General features: G+C 32.5%; 1 protein-coding gene across 2 annotated transcripts in view; it reads right to left on the reverse strand.

Annotated features, from left to right (window-relative positions):
• LOC114342299 (protein IWS1 homolog) overlaps positions 1-18,997 on the reverse strand; it is a 65,007-nt gene that overhangs the window by 42,567 nt on the left and 3,443 nt on the right. Inside the window, exons 2-6 of one of the 2 annotated variants that reach the window (XM_050658705.1) lie at positions 18,426-18,737; positions 15,894-16,266; positions 15,640-15,854; positions 11,465-12,184; positions 8,494-8,701 (exon numbers count right to left, since the gene is read on the reverse strand). In XM_050658705.1, coding sequence (XP_050514662.1) covers positions 8,494-8,701; positions 11,465-12,184; positions 15,640-15,854; positions 15,894-16,266; positions 18,426-18,737 — 1,828 coding nt within the window. Of the gene's footprint in view, positions 1-8,493; positions 8,702-11,464; positions 12,185-15,639; positions 16,267-18,425; positions 18,738-18,997 lie in introns of both variants that reach the window. The other variant, XM_050658704.1, reaches the window with a different exon arrangement.

Consider the following 18,997-nt stretch of genomic DNA (forward strand, 5'->3'; position numbering starts at 1 on the left):
CACACATATGGACCTACGTTGGCACAGATGGGTGGAACTAATTGGGGATTACGACGGTAGCGGACTACTTTTAACTTTATATTTAAGAATAACATTCGCCACTGTGAACCAAATTTTATTACTAATAGGGATCGAAATTTATTGCAATAGAATTTTAATAGTTTCGGATTTTAAGCATAAAGAGGGGAAGACAGGAGGCTGTTTTGGTTGTATAGTCAGTCGATTATAACATCACAGCGACCACAGACGCGTTTCTTAGGTATAATACTTAGAAAAAGACGAATTAAGACGGGTATTATATTGATTAGACGCAAATTATCTATAAATACATTTCATTTTTGTAAGAATATGAACACGTAAGATTTTGGTCGCAATTACACTTTTACACTTTTAAATTTCGTCAATTTAATAATATCAGTAATTTAGTTATCTATTTTATTAATTAAAACTGTTAAACATCAAACGGACTTTTATTACGATCATCTTTAAAGAAAACCTACATATCTGTGGATTGGTTCTAAAAGGGCCAATGTCAAATTTTTGTTTTTTTTTTGTACAGCTGTCTTTTGAATTTAATATTGACCAAACAAAATGCAAAAAATTGAAATTGGCTATTTTAACACTAAGTCACATAATGTTGCTTAATGCTAAAAGGGCCAGTGTCAATTTTTTGCATTTTGTTTGGGCAATATTAAATTCAAAAGAAAGTGTACAAAAAAAAACAAAAATTTGACATTGGCCCTTTTAGAACCAAGCCACAGATATAATAATATACAGAATCAGTTTTATGTATGGAACGCCTCAATAGGTAACTTACACATTTTTGTTTTATTGCATAATAATGTTCAGCTTAGTTTAAGAATAGGATTTCGAAAATTTTACGCCTCAAAAACTCATAATAACTAAGGGCCGGTTTTTCAGTGCTGGATTAACCTATTTATTTTTTGGTCACCGAAATATTTACGTTTAATCAGTTTTTCAGTACTAGGTTAGAGCTGCAACTCGTTTAAGTTAACCACGATTTTAACCGATCCTCGTTAGATGGTTTAACTCCGAATTTTGCGGTTACGCTTGCGCATTGGTGCAGTGAATGCATCATGTTTATTTTTTTGAGTACCTGCCTGACAGAAGGGATTAGTTGGGTTATGTTATTTTCTTTCATCGCGGGAAGTATTCTAATATTATACCTTCTTATTATTATAAGGAAATTATTATTATTGAAATTATAAATTATTATCGTTATTATATAGGAAGGAATTAAGGAATTATAAGGAAATATATTTAAATATAACTGTAACAGGTACCTATGTTTACACTTACTGTAACAGGATTTAATGCATGATTCCTAGTAATATTTTAAATAGATTATTTTATATTTGTCTACACAGCAAAATACTTAATTATTTACCAAAGAGTCTGACTTCTTATTTCCTGGTCCATCTGTTCAAATAGTGATAAGATAGTGGTCTTTGACAAACAAATCGGAAAAAAAGTCTAAATCCTCCCAGTAATTCTAATTCTCTTCTGTTATGAAACCGAGGTAGACGTTATGAACTAAACAAAGATTCCGAACTTGATATTGCATTGCATTAATCATTTTTTTAATTTGGTTATGAAATTGTCTTTTATTTATTTTTCTGTCAAATTGATCATTATTTCTCGAATTGCACATGCGCACGTACAGTTACTGCTGCCAACAGAAGAAAAAGTGGTTAGCTAACCGAGATTTTCTTAACTTGATTTAAAGCACTGAAAAACGTTATGAGGGTTAAAATAATGGTTAAAATTTAAACTAGGTTGTACTGTAGGTATAAAGTATATATTCTTTGCGTCACGATATAAGAAATTTGACCTGACGCTGGTGGGATGTCCCTACCGATTTAGTATCATAATAAATAGTTGACGTTACTAATCCCTCAATTATCTTTAATAGTTTTGGAACAGCTACTAGGGCCGTACTTTATATTATTTACAGAACTGACTCGTTACCTACCAATGCAAATAAATTATTAAAATTAAAATTTCTAGACAATGTATTAAAAATTTTGTTTGCTGTAGACGAATTCGTTTACTCATCTGAAATTAACTTGCTTGGAATCAATTACAAACGATCACAAACAATTTTTATGTCCAATGCGCTCATTACGTGAATTTTATGGAGTTAGATTATAATGTGTTTTATATCGTTTTCACTTTAAACAAAATAGACTTCCGATAATGCAGCTTTCTATCTTTAAATAAAAAACGCTGGACGGAAGGGCCGCCCGAGAACTTTATCGTGCCGATCTATTATCGTTATGGTACTAGATATTGGCATTCTATAAAAATAACAAAGTTACTCGTTATTTTGATATTTTAGAAACACCTACTGTACTTAAAAGTATTTTATGGTTCTACGCATCATTAATTCCTGCATTTGAGAAAATGTTCGATGCCATATTTCGGGGACACACTATAGATGTGTAGATTATTGCATAAATCAATAGAATATTATAGTCATACTTTCATTTCAAATTAGTTCATTTTTCTGAGAAATTAATAGTTTACAATATTTGCATTTCATTCTATTTCGATTACGCCAGTCAATGCGCGAGATTAAGAACAAGATATTATCTCCAAATTCTATCCTACTGCATGGATTTTAATGAAATTTTGGGAGTAGCCCAATCTCCTAATTCAAAGTCTATCCTATATACTATGGCGCTTTTATCATGGGGGAAGTTCCCACCACTTCTCAGGGGTGAAATATTTTTATTTTCGAATTACATGGAGAAAAAGGAAGATTTTTAAGAAAATTTAAAAATTCATTCTATAATTTGATCACATTTTTTAAAAAAACCATTCATTTTAAACCCGTTTAACTTTTTGAAAGTAGAAATAACACTATATTAAAAGGTATTGAGAAGAAAAACAATGCATTTAAATTATGGTGGATGGGGAGTTAAATATATATACTTTTCATTTTTCCTTAAAGTACATTAGGCATTATATTTTTTGCGCCATATCTCGCTTAGTTTGTAAGTAACCGACATTTAACGGTGCTCGTTTTAAAGGCCTTTTCAAACACTACAAAAGGTGTTGGTAGCATTATACACCTAAAACCTACCGTTCCTCTGTTATTTCAAGTTGAATACACCAATTTGAGCATGCACCAAAGAACAAACTATTTTCACCTACCATATCTCTTTTTGTATTATAAATAGAACATTTACGAAGGAACGAATCTCTTTATTATTTATAATCTAAAAAATGTTTTATATAGAGTTTTTAGTTCGATGCATAGTTTTTAAGGTATTCACAAAAAATCCGTCCGAAAAGGTGTCATTTTTCAATGAAAATGGCCAATTTTCAACTACGCATAACTCAAAAAGTATTGAGTTCTCAAAAAAAAGTATAGACCAGTTTTTGCTTAGAAATAGGTTCTTCAGCCACTTCCGTGCTTATTTTGACCAACAAATTTTCCACCCCCTTGAAGAAGTGGGAACCGCCCCAAGATAAAAGCGCCATAGTATATAGGGTAGATTTTGTTTCTTGAGCTATTCCCTACTTACTGTGAAAATATCAAGTACATCAATGTAGTAGGATGGAATTCGGAGCCAAATACCCTCATTGACTGCTCTACAATAATGCTCTGCTATGAACGCGTGAGAGAGGACACACATAAGATTATAGCAAAATTTCTATTTACCGTAACTTTTCGAGTTTTTGAGCTACAGCAATAAATTTTATGTCATTGGAAAGGTAATTTTGCATTCTTTCAAAATGTGTTAAAATATACAGGGCGTATCAAAAAAATTAAGATTTTTTATTCATTTCTGGTTCAACCGGAAGCCATGTTTTTGGTAAAATTTATTGTGATAATAGATAATAAAATACCATATATGTCTGCAAAATTTCAAATTTTAGTTTCTATTAAGAAGGAAGTTACGGGCACTCGAATATTTTTTTATAAAAAATTCATAACTCCCCTCCTATGGGGAGTTAAGATATATGACTAATGTCATTCAATTTACTGATAGGATATCAAAAATATATCAAAAAATAAAAAAATTCCTTGGAGCCATTTTTGAGAAAATCTAGTTCAAATTTATGTCAAAATTTAACCCCTTAAATATAGGCAACCCGTAACTTTTTCTGAAAAACGATAACATCTTTCTTATAGCCCCATCTTTAGGCTATATAACGACTTTTTCAAATTAAACTTATCTTCAAAAACTTTTTAGATAGATAGGGAAATGTGTCGGGGGGGCGGTCGGCCATGTTGGCCGCTATTTTGAATTTGGAAATGTCAAATTCCGTACTTTTATTTACCTATCGATGAGCTTACTTTGAGTTGAATTTCATTTATTTCTGTCAAAATTTGCAAAAATGGGCCCTAAATAACCCCCCTATTTCGGCCCCCCTTTGAGAGATTTTTTTTAAAAGCTTAGTTTCTCGACAAAATTCTCTTAAACTTACTCATACCGAATTTCATCAAAATCGGTCCAGTAGTTTTTGCTGGGCGGTGGCGACATACGTACGTACATACGTACGTACGTACGTACATACTTCCGACATGTTTTTTTTTATTTGCTTTTTAGACTCAGGGGGACTCAAAACGTCGAAAAAAAGTGAAATCTGAAAAATTTTTTTTTGCACGATCCTATAACTTTATCTATTATACTATACTACGTATTCGCGGTGTGCAAGTACTTGGAAGGGGGAACGAGAAACGACCCTGCGCGAGTCGCGGAGAAATATTACAACTATCTTAAATAATTCATATTGTCAATTGAAATTGTCAAATTGACGTATATTTCATACCTTCTGTCAATGAAGCAGAAAAATTATATATTGCTCCACAATATTGATATGATATGCAATTATTATATAAAGGTAAATTTAATTAATTTTATTTTGCTTGCAGTACTGCATTTTAATAACTAATTTTATTTACTAATACAATTGTTGACGTTTTCATACCATAACCTGAATCTTATTTTTTCTTCTTATTATTTTTTTGGACTATGGCCTTGACAATTATCCAGTAACCAGGACTAATATAATTGGCCAATATGATTAAAAGTGCGAATTTTAGTATAGAGCGTAGAAATAGGGGTCGCTTTGCCGAACTTGCACGGTCCCAATATAGTACGATAAAGTAATATCTATTATACTATATACTACGTATATAGTACGATAAAGTAAAAATTAAAGAATCATTAGAAAGAGTATTAGTTAAAGATAAGATATACCTCTAATTATTATTCTATAGCTTTACACATAATTCTCGTGCTTATAGGTATTTAGGTAAAATTAAGTATCACTTATTTATCTAGAAAACATACATTATGGAACATTATGAAAGGGGGGCAAACATATTTAAGTTTGACATTCAGGCAGTTATTTTCTTGCATTTAGATAGAAGGTTAGATCGCGAATATTCAAGTAAAATGTCTGAAATTGGTGAAGCTAGTGCTAAGTGTAAAACACGTGTACATTTATCTGATGATGCCAAAGAAATTATTAGGAATGTTTATCAAACTGTGAAAGAAGATAATCCAAATCCAGAAGACGGTAAATTCCTCATCAAGACAACATCTCGACTGACAAGGATGTCATATACAACAGTGTGGAAAATTGTTACGAATATAATTCAACCTCGTAAAAAAGCGGAGTGACTTTTCTACATATAAAGCAGTACATGAAAAAGACGCTGAGGTAATTAGAAGAGCAATTTACAATTTCTATTCAAAGAACCTAGTTCCAACGCTTAGTATGATCTACGATCAACTTGTTAAAGACTATTCCATTACGTATTCGCCTTCAACTTTATCAAGATTTTTGAATCACATTGGTTTTCGATACAAGAAAATTAATAAGCGATCATCAATAATGGATTCCCCTCGTCTAATTAAATGGAGAAATGAATATTTGGATGCTATATCTAAATTTAGAGATGAAGGAAGACCGATATTTTATCTAGATGAAACATGGTTCGATACCCACGATACTGCTCAAAAAGGTTGGACAGACGATTCTATTAATTGTGCACCCAATTATCCAATTAATAGAGGTCAGCGAATAATTATTCTGAATATTGGATCCAAAAATGGCTGGCTTGGAGGGGAAAGTTTTTTACTATCGGCAAAAAACATTCAAGATTCAAAGCTGGACTACCATGAAAATATGACGAGTAGCTTGTTTAAGGAATGGTTTGAAAAGAAGGTGTTGCCAAATTTGCCTCCAAAAAGTGTAATTGTAATGGATAACGCAACGTATCACAGCGAACAAATTAGAAAAATCCCCGGTGTAGGTTCGACAAAAAAAAGATATCTGATTTTTTGTATGACAATGATTTGTACTTTGAAGAAACATATACAAAAAAAGAAATGTTGGAAGTTCTTCACACAAAAGTGTTTGAGAAAAAATTTGTTATAGACGAATTAGCCAAACGTGATGGTCATAATGTATTGCGATTACCTCCTTACTACTGTGTCTTCAACCCCATTGAATTAATCTGGAGCCAACTTAAGGAAAGTTTACGGCGAAACAACTGCTGTCCCAAATTTAGTAGCGAATCGGTGCCACATGTTGTAGAAGAAATAAAAAAGATTTCCCCAACACTGTGGCAAAATTGTGTTTCACATGTTATAAAAACGGAAGATCATTACAGAACATTAACCTCACATATTAAACCAATAAGTGTTTCACATGTTATAAAAACGGAAGATCATTACAGAACATTAACCTCACATATTAAACCAATAATTATAACATTAGATAACGATTCTAGTGAAGATGACAGCGATAGTGACATAGAGTTGTAATTTGTATTTATTTTTTTCCGTCTAAACTTCAAATTTTATTTTTCTATGTTATTTTCTATGTTATTTTTTATTATGTTATCTTTTTTAATTCTGATTTTTGCTACCACTCTTTTAATCTTTTATTGTTATTATCATTAATTTCCTTAATTTCTTTAATTTGTTCATTTCTCTTATTTCATTGTATATAATAATATACCTATAACTACATAGATATAAATACGTAATAAATATAATGATATGATATTTAAATTTATATTTATTATTCCAATCCCATTAAAATATTATATCTACTTGAAGACTTGAATTTTTTTTTGTTAAGGGGATGGGTACGAACTTTCGGCTTTAAGCCGTTACGTTATTACCGAGGGCCGAAAGTCCCTGAAAACTTCTATAATGTTTATTTTAATTAGTTACAGGGGTGAAAAACTAAGAGAAAATTTAGTGTGATTTTTAATTTCAAATATCTCATTCAAAAGAAACTTTTAATTCATTCCAAGGGACTTTCGGCCCTCTGTAATAAAGTAATTTTTCATTCTGCGTTTAAATTTTTAAAAAATACTTACATATTAGTTTTCTCAGGATTCGAAAAAAATGATTACAAAACACATTGAAAATTTTGACAGGCGTCAAAATTTTGCATTTTGTCCCTTTCCCCTTAATTTTAGCGAATCCGCTCCTGGAGAGTTTGTTGTTTGTTATTATGATACTAAATCGGTAGGGACATCCCACCAGCGCCAGGCCAAATTTCTTATATCTTGACGCAAAGAATACCTACCATTTTGTTTACTTTGGGGTTTGATGCAGTTTTTGAAGATATAGTATTGAACTATGAATGTGTGTTTACTATGGAAAATAAAAGTGAATATTATAAGTGTTGTTTAGTACAATTATGTTAAAGTACAACCATTAAAATTCCCAATAAAATATTTATTAGATTACCAAATGATAAGAAACGGCGTTTAATAAAGTGGTTACATGCATGTTGAAAGGATATTAAAGACGTTTTAGTTCATTCTCAAGGTCTTCATGTATGTGAAAATAATTTGAATGTAAGTATTTAATGTCTGTTGTCTGCTCAATAGTTTTTATTATTTTATTATTTGAGGCCTATAGAATGAAAACCTGTTAAATCCATGTTTCGAAATTTTTCAGGAGACTAACAAACCATTAAAAATATAAATTTTCCAAAAAGCATCCGTCATGTCTCAATGAAAGGGGCATCAATAAATGTCATAAAATGGTTCACTAATTTGGTATAGAGTCATTTTTCGGCATGCCCTTTACATCTTCAGAAATTTGTACCTTTTTAGTTTGGATTTAGCAGATTTTGATCCTAAGCCCACATAATATCGTTCAAATTCCTCCCATTAAACTGCTTTTAGGAACAATAAAATTCATGCACTAAAAGTGGGCATTGAACCATTTTGATAGGAAAACGCAAAATATACAAGAAAAGGAAGTATTTTATTGTTCATAAAGGAAATGGACATAACACTTTAAGATTCCACTGGTATTTTAAATCGGATTTAGAAGGTTTTGAGCTGAAACCTTATGCCTATAGATTAATATATACTTGAACTTTGAAAATGTGTAAAAAAAAGGGAAAACGAAAAATTTGGGATTTAGCAGGTTTTGATTCTAATGGGCTCAAGTAATAGTTGTTATTATTTTTAGAGATACTCACTTTCCTCTATCATCAATGCCTTCATCCGAATCAGAATCCTCCTGTTGAGGTGCTGGTCCTGCTTGAGCTTCTTCTGGTTGTGCTTCCGTTGCAGCAGCCGTCGGTTCATCTTCGTCATCACTAACTACTACCTTTTTCGTTTTATTAGGTGGAGCCTCTTCATCTTCTGAGTCAGATAAAACTGCTCTCTTACGGTTTGGTTTACTCGCTGTGAAGATTATATTATTGTATTAAATGAATTGCGCAGTCACTGAAGGTTTTCACCTCCTATTTCGTTGTACCTCTGTCGATTGTCATGAGAATTGGTGAGTAGTTAGAAGATACCTCAAGAAACAAAAGTGACATGGTACTTTAACTTGCGCTTGTACTCTGGGGGTGAATGCCACCTCTTTCCGGGGGTGAAAATTATTTTATTAAAAATAGTCCCACAAATCGAGAGAGGGACAAATTCTAAGCAAAATTTTGTATATCAAGTTATTAAAATAAATCAATACTTTTTGAGTTCAGAGTAAAGATCAAAGATTTTAATTTTTCATAAAAAAGATGCATGTTTTAAACCGGTTTTTCATAAATAACTCAAAAACTATGTTTTTACAAAAAAAAGACCATTTTCAAAATTGAAGATAATAAAAAATCCAAGAAATTCCGTACTTAAAAAACTTTTAGTATTAATTCAAAGTGAATTATAGGTAATTGAATGTATATTTTTTTCGGAGAATACTCAAATCTAAGTATTCAAGCTTAATTGACGGAAAACGATATATTTTATAAAATATACTTACTAAACACTTGTCAAAGTGTTCTTAGTAATACCTATCAAATATCTTCAGAAGAAGTTGATAGCATCAAAATTAGGCAAGATATGATGAAAATAAAAAAAACCTTTCAATTTTTTTAGGAAACAGGGAAAAATTAAACATAGGTACGCCATTTCCACAAAAAATAAAATTTATAGTAATTCCTATAAGACTTTCTTTATTTTAGCATAAGTAATGATCTCCATTAAGAACTCCAAAAATACTCGATAAAATATATGTGCGTAAAAATGATACAGAAGCAAATTTTAATTTTTTCTCTAACAAATATTTTACTTTTTTTATTATTTTTGTAGGATAAAAAATAACCCAGATAGAAACGTTTAAAACCTAAATTCACTGCGAGAACCGTGTAACAGGGACCCTTTAACCTTGCATTTAAAAAAAATAAGTATGTAATTTCATACAATTTTATAGCACTTGAAATTACCTTTCAAATGATTTTAGATTTTCCTGATGTCATAAAAATTGACGAAGTTTTTCTATAAAAAAACAGTAACATATTTTTGGAAAAATTTTTGGAGCATAAATTTTGAAAACAATTTGGAGCATAAATTTTAATGCTATCATCTTTTTCGGGAGCTCATTTGATTACTTTGACGAGAGTTTAGTAAGAATATGTTATAAAATGCATCATTTTCCCGTTGTTTAAGCTTGAATACTTAGATTTGAGTATTCGCCGAAAAAATATACATTATTATCTATTACTCACTTTGAAATAATGCTTAAAGATTTTTCAAGCAAGGAACTTTTTCGATTTTTTATTATCTTCAAATTTATTAATAACTTTTTTGTAAAAACGTAGTTTTTGATTTATTTATGAAAAACCGCTTTAAAACAAGCATTTTTTCACGAAAAATTAAAATCTTTGATCTTTAATAATTCAAAAAGTATTAATTTATTTTAATAAAAAGACTAAGTTTTCACTCTAATGGCATATAAAACAACATAATGCTATTCTACATCCCACCAGAATGAAAACAAACATTTCTCTGGTTACACCTCCGAGGCTTCTACAATTTGCAAGCCATACGGATGCTGAGACTAAGGAAGATCCAACGAGAATGGTTCCCTTCGTACTCCAATCAGAGTAAATGTAAATCAAAAATGAATAGCCATTTTCAATTTCGTTGCAAAACGATAATACAGCCGAACCATATTCTAGTCCAATCAGAGAGTGTAGCAAGCACCTCTAACGGTTTCGAAACTTATTTGTCTCTCATCAGGAGGCACATAATATGCTGCTCTCTCCGATCCAACCAAAACAAACCCCAGCGTGCAGTCCCGGATTGCAACGAACGAAATGGCATAGATGCCCTAGCGGCAACTGCTAGCAAAAAGACTAAGTTTTCACTCTAATGGCACATAAAACAACATAATGCTATTCTACATCCCACCAGAATGAAAACAATGGGAACCTTCTCTGGTTACACCTCCGAGGCTTCTACAATTTGCAAGCCATACGGATGCTGAGACTAAGGAAGATGAGGGAATTCTACAATTTACAATTCACGTCCCATCTGCTCAGCGCATCTGAGCAGATGGGACGTGAATTGTAAATTGATTTTCATTCTGGTGGGATGTATAATAGCATTATGTTGTTTTATATGCCATTAGAGTGAAAACTTAGTCTTTTTGCTAGCAGTTGCCGCTAGGGCATCTATGCCATTTCGTTCGTTGCAATCCGGGACTGCACGCTGGGGTTTGTTTTGGTTGGATCGGAGAGAGCAGCATATGTGCCTCCTGATGAGAGACTAATAAGTTTCGAAACCGGTAGAGGTGCTTGCTGCACTCTCTGATTGGACTAGAGTATGGTTCGGCTGTATTATCGTTTTGCAACGAAATTGAAAACGGTTATTCATTTTTTATTTTAATAACTTTATGTACCTATATAACAAATTTTGCTTAGAATTTGTCCCTCTATCGATTTATGGGGTTATTTTTAATAAAATAATTTTCACCACCGAGGAGGGATGCATCCACCGCCGGGTAAAAGCGCAAGTTGGCACCATGTCACTTTTGTTTCTTGTGGTATCTTCTAACTACTCACCAATTTTAATGAAAATCAATGAAGGCTTTACGAAATTGAAGATAATAGCTCATATCCACCTTCAGTGACTGTACTAAACAGCTCTTATCGATATAAGTCTACTTACCTTCATTTCCTGACCGCGATCCAGACCTGGACCTTGATCTTGATTTTGCCGGTGAACCTGATTTTGAACGTGATCTAGATTTAGAACGAGACCTTGACTTCGCAGAACCTGATCTAGATTTTCTTGAACCAGATCTAGATCTCGACCTCTTTGAACCGGACCTTGATCTTCTCGATCCCGATCTCGATCTTCTAGAACCTGACCTAGACTTCCTCGATCCCGATCTTGATCTAGACCTTGATCCTGATTTTGATCGACGAGAACCGGATCTAGACTTCCTTGAACCTGACCGGGACCTTGCAGATCCTGATCTAGATCGAGCTGACCCTGATCTGGATCGTGCTGAACCTGATCTAGATCTAGCCGAACCGGATCTGGACCTACGTGATCCAGACCTTGATCTAGCTGAACCGGATCGAGATCTCGATCTAGCAGAACCTGATCTGGATCTTGATCTAGCTGAGCCCGATCGGGATCTTGATCTAGACCTAGACTTAGATCTTGCTGATCCGGATCTAGAACGTGCAGAACCCGATCTTGATCTACTTCTTGAACCTGATCTTGATCTTCTTGAACCTGATCTTGATCTTCTTGAACCTGATCTCGATTTTCTTGAACCTGATCTCGATTTTCTTGAACCTGATCTAGATCTCCTTGAACCTGATCTTGAACGAGACTTTGCAGAGCCAGATCTTGAGCGTCTGGAACCTGATCTTGAACCTAAATAATATTTTTACATTAACGTTGACAGACATACAAAAAATAAGTAAATTTAGTTATTTGTTATAATTGTAAAAAAAATAATAGTTAATCAGTAGTTTATCGGTGATGAAAAACAATACTGTTCTTTTATTATTGCCTTTTTGTCATTCACGGAAAAATCACAAGAAAGTATGGATAACGCGAAATATCATGGGCCTAACGAATAAAAGGGAAGCAAAAAACAAAATAAAGTGAGTAAAAGAAGTTCAATGAAATGATTAGGAAAAAATGCAGAGAATAGGCAAACAAGAATACATGCTTCGAATTAAGAAATTGGTAAATGAAGGATATTTATAAGGACAGGAAAAATAAGTATAAATTTTTTAAACTAGTAAATTTTAATAAAAAGCAAAGTACATATAGGTTGTAGTTGATATTTTTCTAAAAGAAGTAACAGTGTCGTAACACAAATGAAACTAGTTGAAATAAAGCAAGTGTGTAATATCATCATGTGTTGTGACTAGTAGTAACACAGAAAGACAGAGAATAGATGTCTGATATCACGAAATATGGGAACATGAAAATGAAAATATTAATTTGGATGATAAATGATTGTAAAATCTTATAAGTGCAGAAATTAATATTTATGGGATATTGGTGGATTCCTCAACACTAATTTCAAAAGAATATTAGTGAAAAAAGATATTTTAAAATGTTTAGAAAAATTAATATGTCCTTTTATGTTAAAAAAACATCTAGAACAGGGAAAAAATTAAATATAATTTTCTAAGCTATTACCTTCGTTGGGTAAAAGAGAGAGAGGGTGTTCAGTGAACTTGGTATTTTGAAAAAAAAATTATTAAAGAGGAGAAAACAGAATTGATAAACAATGAATAAATAAATTGAGTTATGGGATAAATTAGTATTTGATATCAGAGTGATTGAGACTAATGATGAATTTGAGAGACTGAGAGCTCCAGAGACCCGACAACCAAACGTACGAAATTATGAGAGTAATAGGTGGAGAAAACAGGATAAGTTGGTGTAAAATGTATCAATAGAACCAGTGGAGGGTATGGCCAGAAGAAGGTAACGAGTTTGTAGAGTATGATTGGACGCTGGACGAACCCTTGGTTAAATAGAATAAGTGAAAAGTTAGGAAGTAATGAGAAATAGAGACTATGATATAATTGTGGTTGTGTTGGTTTCCTATAGATACTGAAGTTGAAATGAACGTTTAATCTGGTGACGGTAAGGTCAAGAAAATTAATTGATTGGTATGACTCTAGTTCCATAGTGAACTTAATGTTAGGATGGATTTGATTGATTCTAGAAAGAAGTAAATCAGCTGAGTTAGAGTTACCTGATATGAAGACTAAACAGTCATCAACATAACGAAACCAGTGTAGGATTTCATGATTTTTCATAATCTGTGTGGATTCTAGATGATCCATGAACATATCAGCTAGGAGAGGGGATAACCAGCTACCCATGGCTAAGCCATCAGGTTGTCTGTAAAATTTATTATTAAATACAAAGAAGTCTTGAGCTAGACAAAATTGTAATAATTGGATAATAGAATCTGTAGTAGACATTGTAATTGAACTGGCTCTTAGAAAATCGAGGTGAACCAGATTAATAGTTTCTTGTTTAGGGACAGAAGCGAAAAGGTTGCTAACATCAAATGAAAGCATCGTAACGTTGGGCGAGATTTATTTGTTGGAATTTATCGACTAGATGACTAGTGTTTTTGACTGAAAAACAAGGGGTGAAATTCGTCAGTGTTAATATATGAATAGAGGTTCAATATTAATTTCGAAAGAATAGAAACTGAAGTGTTTATGAAGCTAACAACTGGATGAATGGGAATGCCCTCTTTATGTATCTTAGGTAAACCATGCAGTCTGGGTGTCATCGGATTGCTTGGTATTTTATAGTAAGGGGCAAACTATTCTGAGAAGAATTCTGCAGGTTTCAGGTTGACTTGTAAGTTTATTGATGAACTTTTTAGAAGAGTCTTGGTTCTTCGGAGAGTAAAGTGAAGTTATTGTTGGAGAGAAAGGTAGTGACTTTGTCAATGTAGAGAGTGTGGTCCATGGCCTAGATTCCGTGCAGTGTAGATGTCTACACGTAGCTGTCTACTGTAGATATCTATTCTCGAAGGCGATAGTAGCTTTTGTTGGCATTCTATGCACGTATCGACAACGTTTCGGGAAGTCTCGGCAATATACTAGTCAAACGAAAACATTTACGGAAATCTGGTGTCATTTAGTATTTGACGCTTAACACAGTCAAAACAGCTGTTACAGCATTGCCACTTTTTATGTAGGAAATATATTGCATGTTTAGCTAAAATCTACTAAACCAAAAACTAAAACAGATTAAAATTTTATTAACTTATTTATATATAGTTTAGGTTTTTTATACAATAAAAACAACAGCTAAATTATAATGTGAATGTTTTTAAAAAAACCTTTTTTACATTTTAACTGGGAAACAAAATGACTTAGGTACTTATATTTAATTTTTATCAGTTTCATATTTAATATTTTTATATAATATTTTGTCATCCATTGATTTTAACATCTGCATGTCTGGATCAAATTTGGTACAATTCCCAACCTCATTCATACCTTCTTTGGCAAATAATCTTGAAAATACATTTTTATTCAAAAGTTTATTGCGATCATCAGTTTTAATACGGTTGAAAACGGAAAAAAATATTTCGAATTTTACATTAAAAACGGGTAAACGCAGCATTTTTTGCAAAGTTGCATTGTTTAGATATTCTAGTTTTCCGTCGTTAGCTTTTAATAGCCTCACCGACTGCCAGAACTCTTCAATATTATCCGAAATACTATTTGCACTGCTGCTTGAAACAAACAAGTTTTGTATGTATACCCAGACTCCAGTTTCATTTCTCTGGATTCATTATCTACGTACTACGTTCTGAATCTTATTTTCGGTAATGACATTAGGAAATTTGTAACAAAAGCTGTTAAAAAGCTAATTTCATTTTAGTCAAAACAAAATGTTGATAGCTATATAGCAAAAATCTACTAAAAAATATTACCTACTGAATTTAAAACAAACTATCAAAATTCTATCCAAAAAGTAGAAATCTACTGAATGTGGCAACGCTGAGCTGTTACTTGGAGTAAAACACAAAATACCTTCTTTCTTTGTCACGTGGCGATTATGATAGAAAACGATACGTCTCGACACCTCTCTTTCTGGCGAAAGCTTCGAGGTGAATATTTTGATGCACGGAATGCCAGTCGTATAGAAACGAGTCGAATGATAGATTTCTACACGCCTCGGAATCCCAGTCCAGAATCACTAGACAATGTTTTTTAAATAAAAATTTTAGTCACGACTAATATTGTTGGATGTTTCACCATTATTCCAAGAAATGTTAACAATAAAAATTCTTATTATTTACAAATACAGGTCATAGCCCAATGCAAACTTACGTGATCTGGACTTCCTTGAACCTGATCTTGATCTTGCTGATCCTGAACGAGATCTTGATCTAGAAGCCGCCTTGGCAGAACCTGAACGAGATCTTGATCTAGACTTTGATTTTCTCGACCCCGAATGAGATCTTGACCTCGATTTTGACTTTCTTGACCCTGAGTGAGATCTTGATCTCGACTTTGACTTTCTTGACCCCGAGCGAGATCTTGACCTCGATTTTGACTTTCTTGACCCCGAGCGAGATCTTGACCTCGACTTCGACTTTCTTGACCCGGAGTGAGATCTTGATCTAGATTTTGATTTTCTTGACCCGGAATGGGATCTTGACCTAGATCTCGATTTGGCTCGGGCCTCATTATCTTCAGCTGGTGCGGAATTTGACCTTGATCTTGAACGCGAAGCTACTTTTGGGGAAGCTGATCTCGATTTTTTTCCATTTACACCAGAATGTGCTGACCCTGATCTTGATCTAGACCTGGAACCTTCTTTATTTACTGGACTAGCAGATTTGGAACTGGATCCTTTCCGGGATCCATGAGCAGGTGAATTGGATCTCGATTTGTGAGTTGTAGAAGTAGGCTGTGCAGTGCCGTCTGGTGATGGAGACTTGGATTTTCTGTCACCTAAGAAAAATATTTTTTCTAATAATGGGAATCAATCAGGATTTAAAAACAATGTAACTACACTATACAGAGTGGATCGCAAGTCTGAAAAATGTCTAATTATTTCTTAAATGGATGGTGCGAATTATATAAAAACAGGGATACACCTATTTTGTAATTCGAAGATTTGAAATTTTATGTTTGTAACGTTGCCAGATTCATCATTTTTCTGATATCATTAGTCACTTTGGTTTTTTAAACACAACACCCTGTATATTTTACCTATATTGAAATCTCAACTTCAATACCAGTTCAACCGTATACAATACGATTTTATGTAGTCAGGAACAATAGTCACAAAAAGATAAAATAAACGCATATATACGGCTAATTTAATGTCTTCATACATTTTTTTACGCAAATTGTGTACAACCAAATTTGAACAAAATAATTTGCTGCCTTACTAATAAATTAATAGAGTTTCCTAGATCTGCCTTATTAATAAATTAATAGAGTTTACTAGATTGTTAAATTAATGTCTACCTAATCAAGTTTTCAAAATGTCCTCTGTTGTTAATTTGACAGTACCCCAAACGATGGTAGAAGGTAGAATGCATCTGTTACATCTTTTCAAGTTTCTGTAGAAATTAATATGGATTAATCAATAAGTCTTTGTCTTAGCTCTGCAACATTGGCTGGTTTAGTTTTATAAATTCTACTTTTCAAGTTTCCCCAATAAACATAATCTTTAGGATTCAAATCAGGTAAACGAGGAGGTCATTCAATTCAACCTAACCTACTCCATGGTCCGGGAAAATAATGCCGAACATTTACACCAAAATGACCTGGAGGTCCGTCTTGCTGAAATCACATTTCATTAAAATTGGCTACAAACTTGTTTTTCAGAGCAGGTACAATTTGATTTCTAAGTAGCGTTTCAAAATGCTTTATAATTTTTATACCGTCTCCTTATGGATAGGAAAATGGTTTGGGAAATTACTGTTGAACAAGTTGGCTACTTCCTATTTTTCTATCGCCATAGCCCCTTATCATTAAAACAATAATTTAATATTTTTCGTTATAAACCATCTTTTTTGTAGAGCTTTTAAAAACACAAAACAACTGTCAGCTTTAGTTATTAATACAATTGATTTTACAAATGTTCAGCTATGCTATTGTTAGTTTTATGAATTAATGTTAGTCACAAAATTCTATATTTACTGAATTACTTCAAAACTATTTGGCATTGAGAAGTTTTGTTTATTTAAGATCTTCGTGACTAGATAAAATACCAACTGTTACATATGGTTCACCTCATATTGAAGGGAGGATTTCAATAATAAATTAGAGTTCCAACCAAAGTGACTAATGTCAGAAGAGTGGTAAATCTGGCAACATTGCAATCATCAAATTTCAAATCTCCATTCCAAAGTTCCAGACTTTGGGTCCACTTTGTATAAAAAAAAGACAAGTACAATATGACACTTTAGTAAACCAAATTAGAACTTTATGCATGACAACGCCATGCAAATACCTCATAAGAAGCCATCTTGAAATTTATTCTCGAGTATTTTTGAACAGCATTATAGTTTAAGTGTCCCACGCAATAAGATTATGATAGACAAATCAGACAGCAATATTTGGTTAGTGATCATTTTTGTTTTTGATATTCCGAAAATTTAAACATTTAAATAACGTTTAATCTGCTATATTTAAATATTTACAAAAATAAATAATAAACTGAAAAATATTTTTTATTTTAACTTCCTATATGAGAAGCTGTATTCAAGATACAATTTTTAAACTATTTTTAATCTATCGCAGTAATAATTATTATAAAAATAATTTATTCATCTTTAAAGTAACAGGGGTTTCTTTTGCGAAATTTCGTAGACAGGTGGACAATCTACTAATTTGACTGTATTTTGTAAATATCAAATATTTCTACATGTTTTATTTTAACTATTTTTGTATGTTCTATTTCAGTATTTTATGTAGATTGTAAAAAAAGGTTTTACCGTTTAATAATAAATAAATAAATAAAAAAGTATTTAGACTTTGCATCAAATAAATCTGGTTTAAACCAAATTAACCTGCTTTAAACCAAAAAACCTGTTTTTTGGGTTATTTGGAAAAACCTTGGTTTTTGCCAACCCTGACTTAAATTAATCAATTGTTACCTGACGGTGATCTGGAGTGTGCTTGGCTGCTTCTTCTGGATCTTTGTGAACTGTGTGATCTAGATCTACTGCCTGATTTATTTGAATGCTGGGAACCTGAATTTGATCTAGAACTAGCAGCACTGTGAGGTCTAGAACCACTTCTAGATCTTGATCTAGATTTTCTAGGTGAAGCGTCTCCATTCACTTGTGGACTTGCTGATCTTGATCTGGTACTATTTTTAGCAGAGTTGTTAGATTCAACAGATGATGATCTGGAGACTGGGCTTCCAGATGTTGAGCCTGATTTATTCATTTGGGAATCGCAACCTTCTGTAAAAGAATATATTATTTAAATCTAGGTACATTTAAATATTAGAAAATTATAATGTTAAGCATATGCTTTGTGGTAGGTAAAAAAAGGCTCAAAGATATAGTTCAAACCTTTAAATTTCAGAAAGAACATACTAACTAAAGAAGAGTAGGTACTGAAGAGAAAAACATAGGAATAAAGGAAGACTTTTATAATCAAATATATACAATATTTGAAAACATTCTCAAATATGTTGTGAAAATAGTGCTAGGTGATCCTA

The sequence above is a fragment of the Diabrotica virgifera genome, chromosome 8 (assembly GCF_917563875.1).
Source record: "Diabrotica virgifera virgifera chromosome 8, PGI_DIABVI_V3a".
In the NCBI taxonomy this organism is placed as follows: Eukaryota; Metazoa; Arthropoda; class Insecta; order Coleoptera; family Chrysomelidae; genus Diabrotica; species Diabrotica virgifera.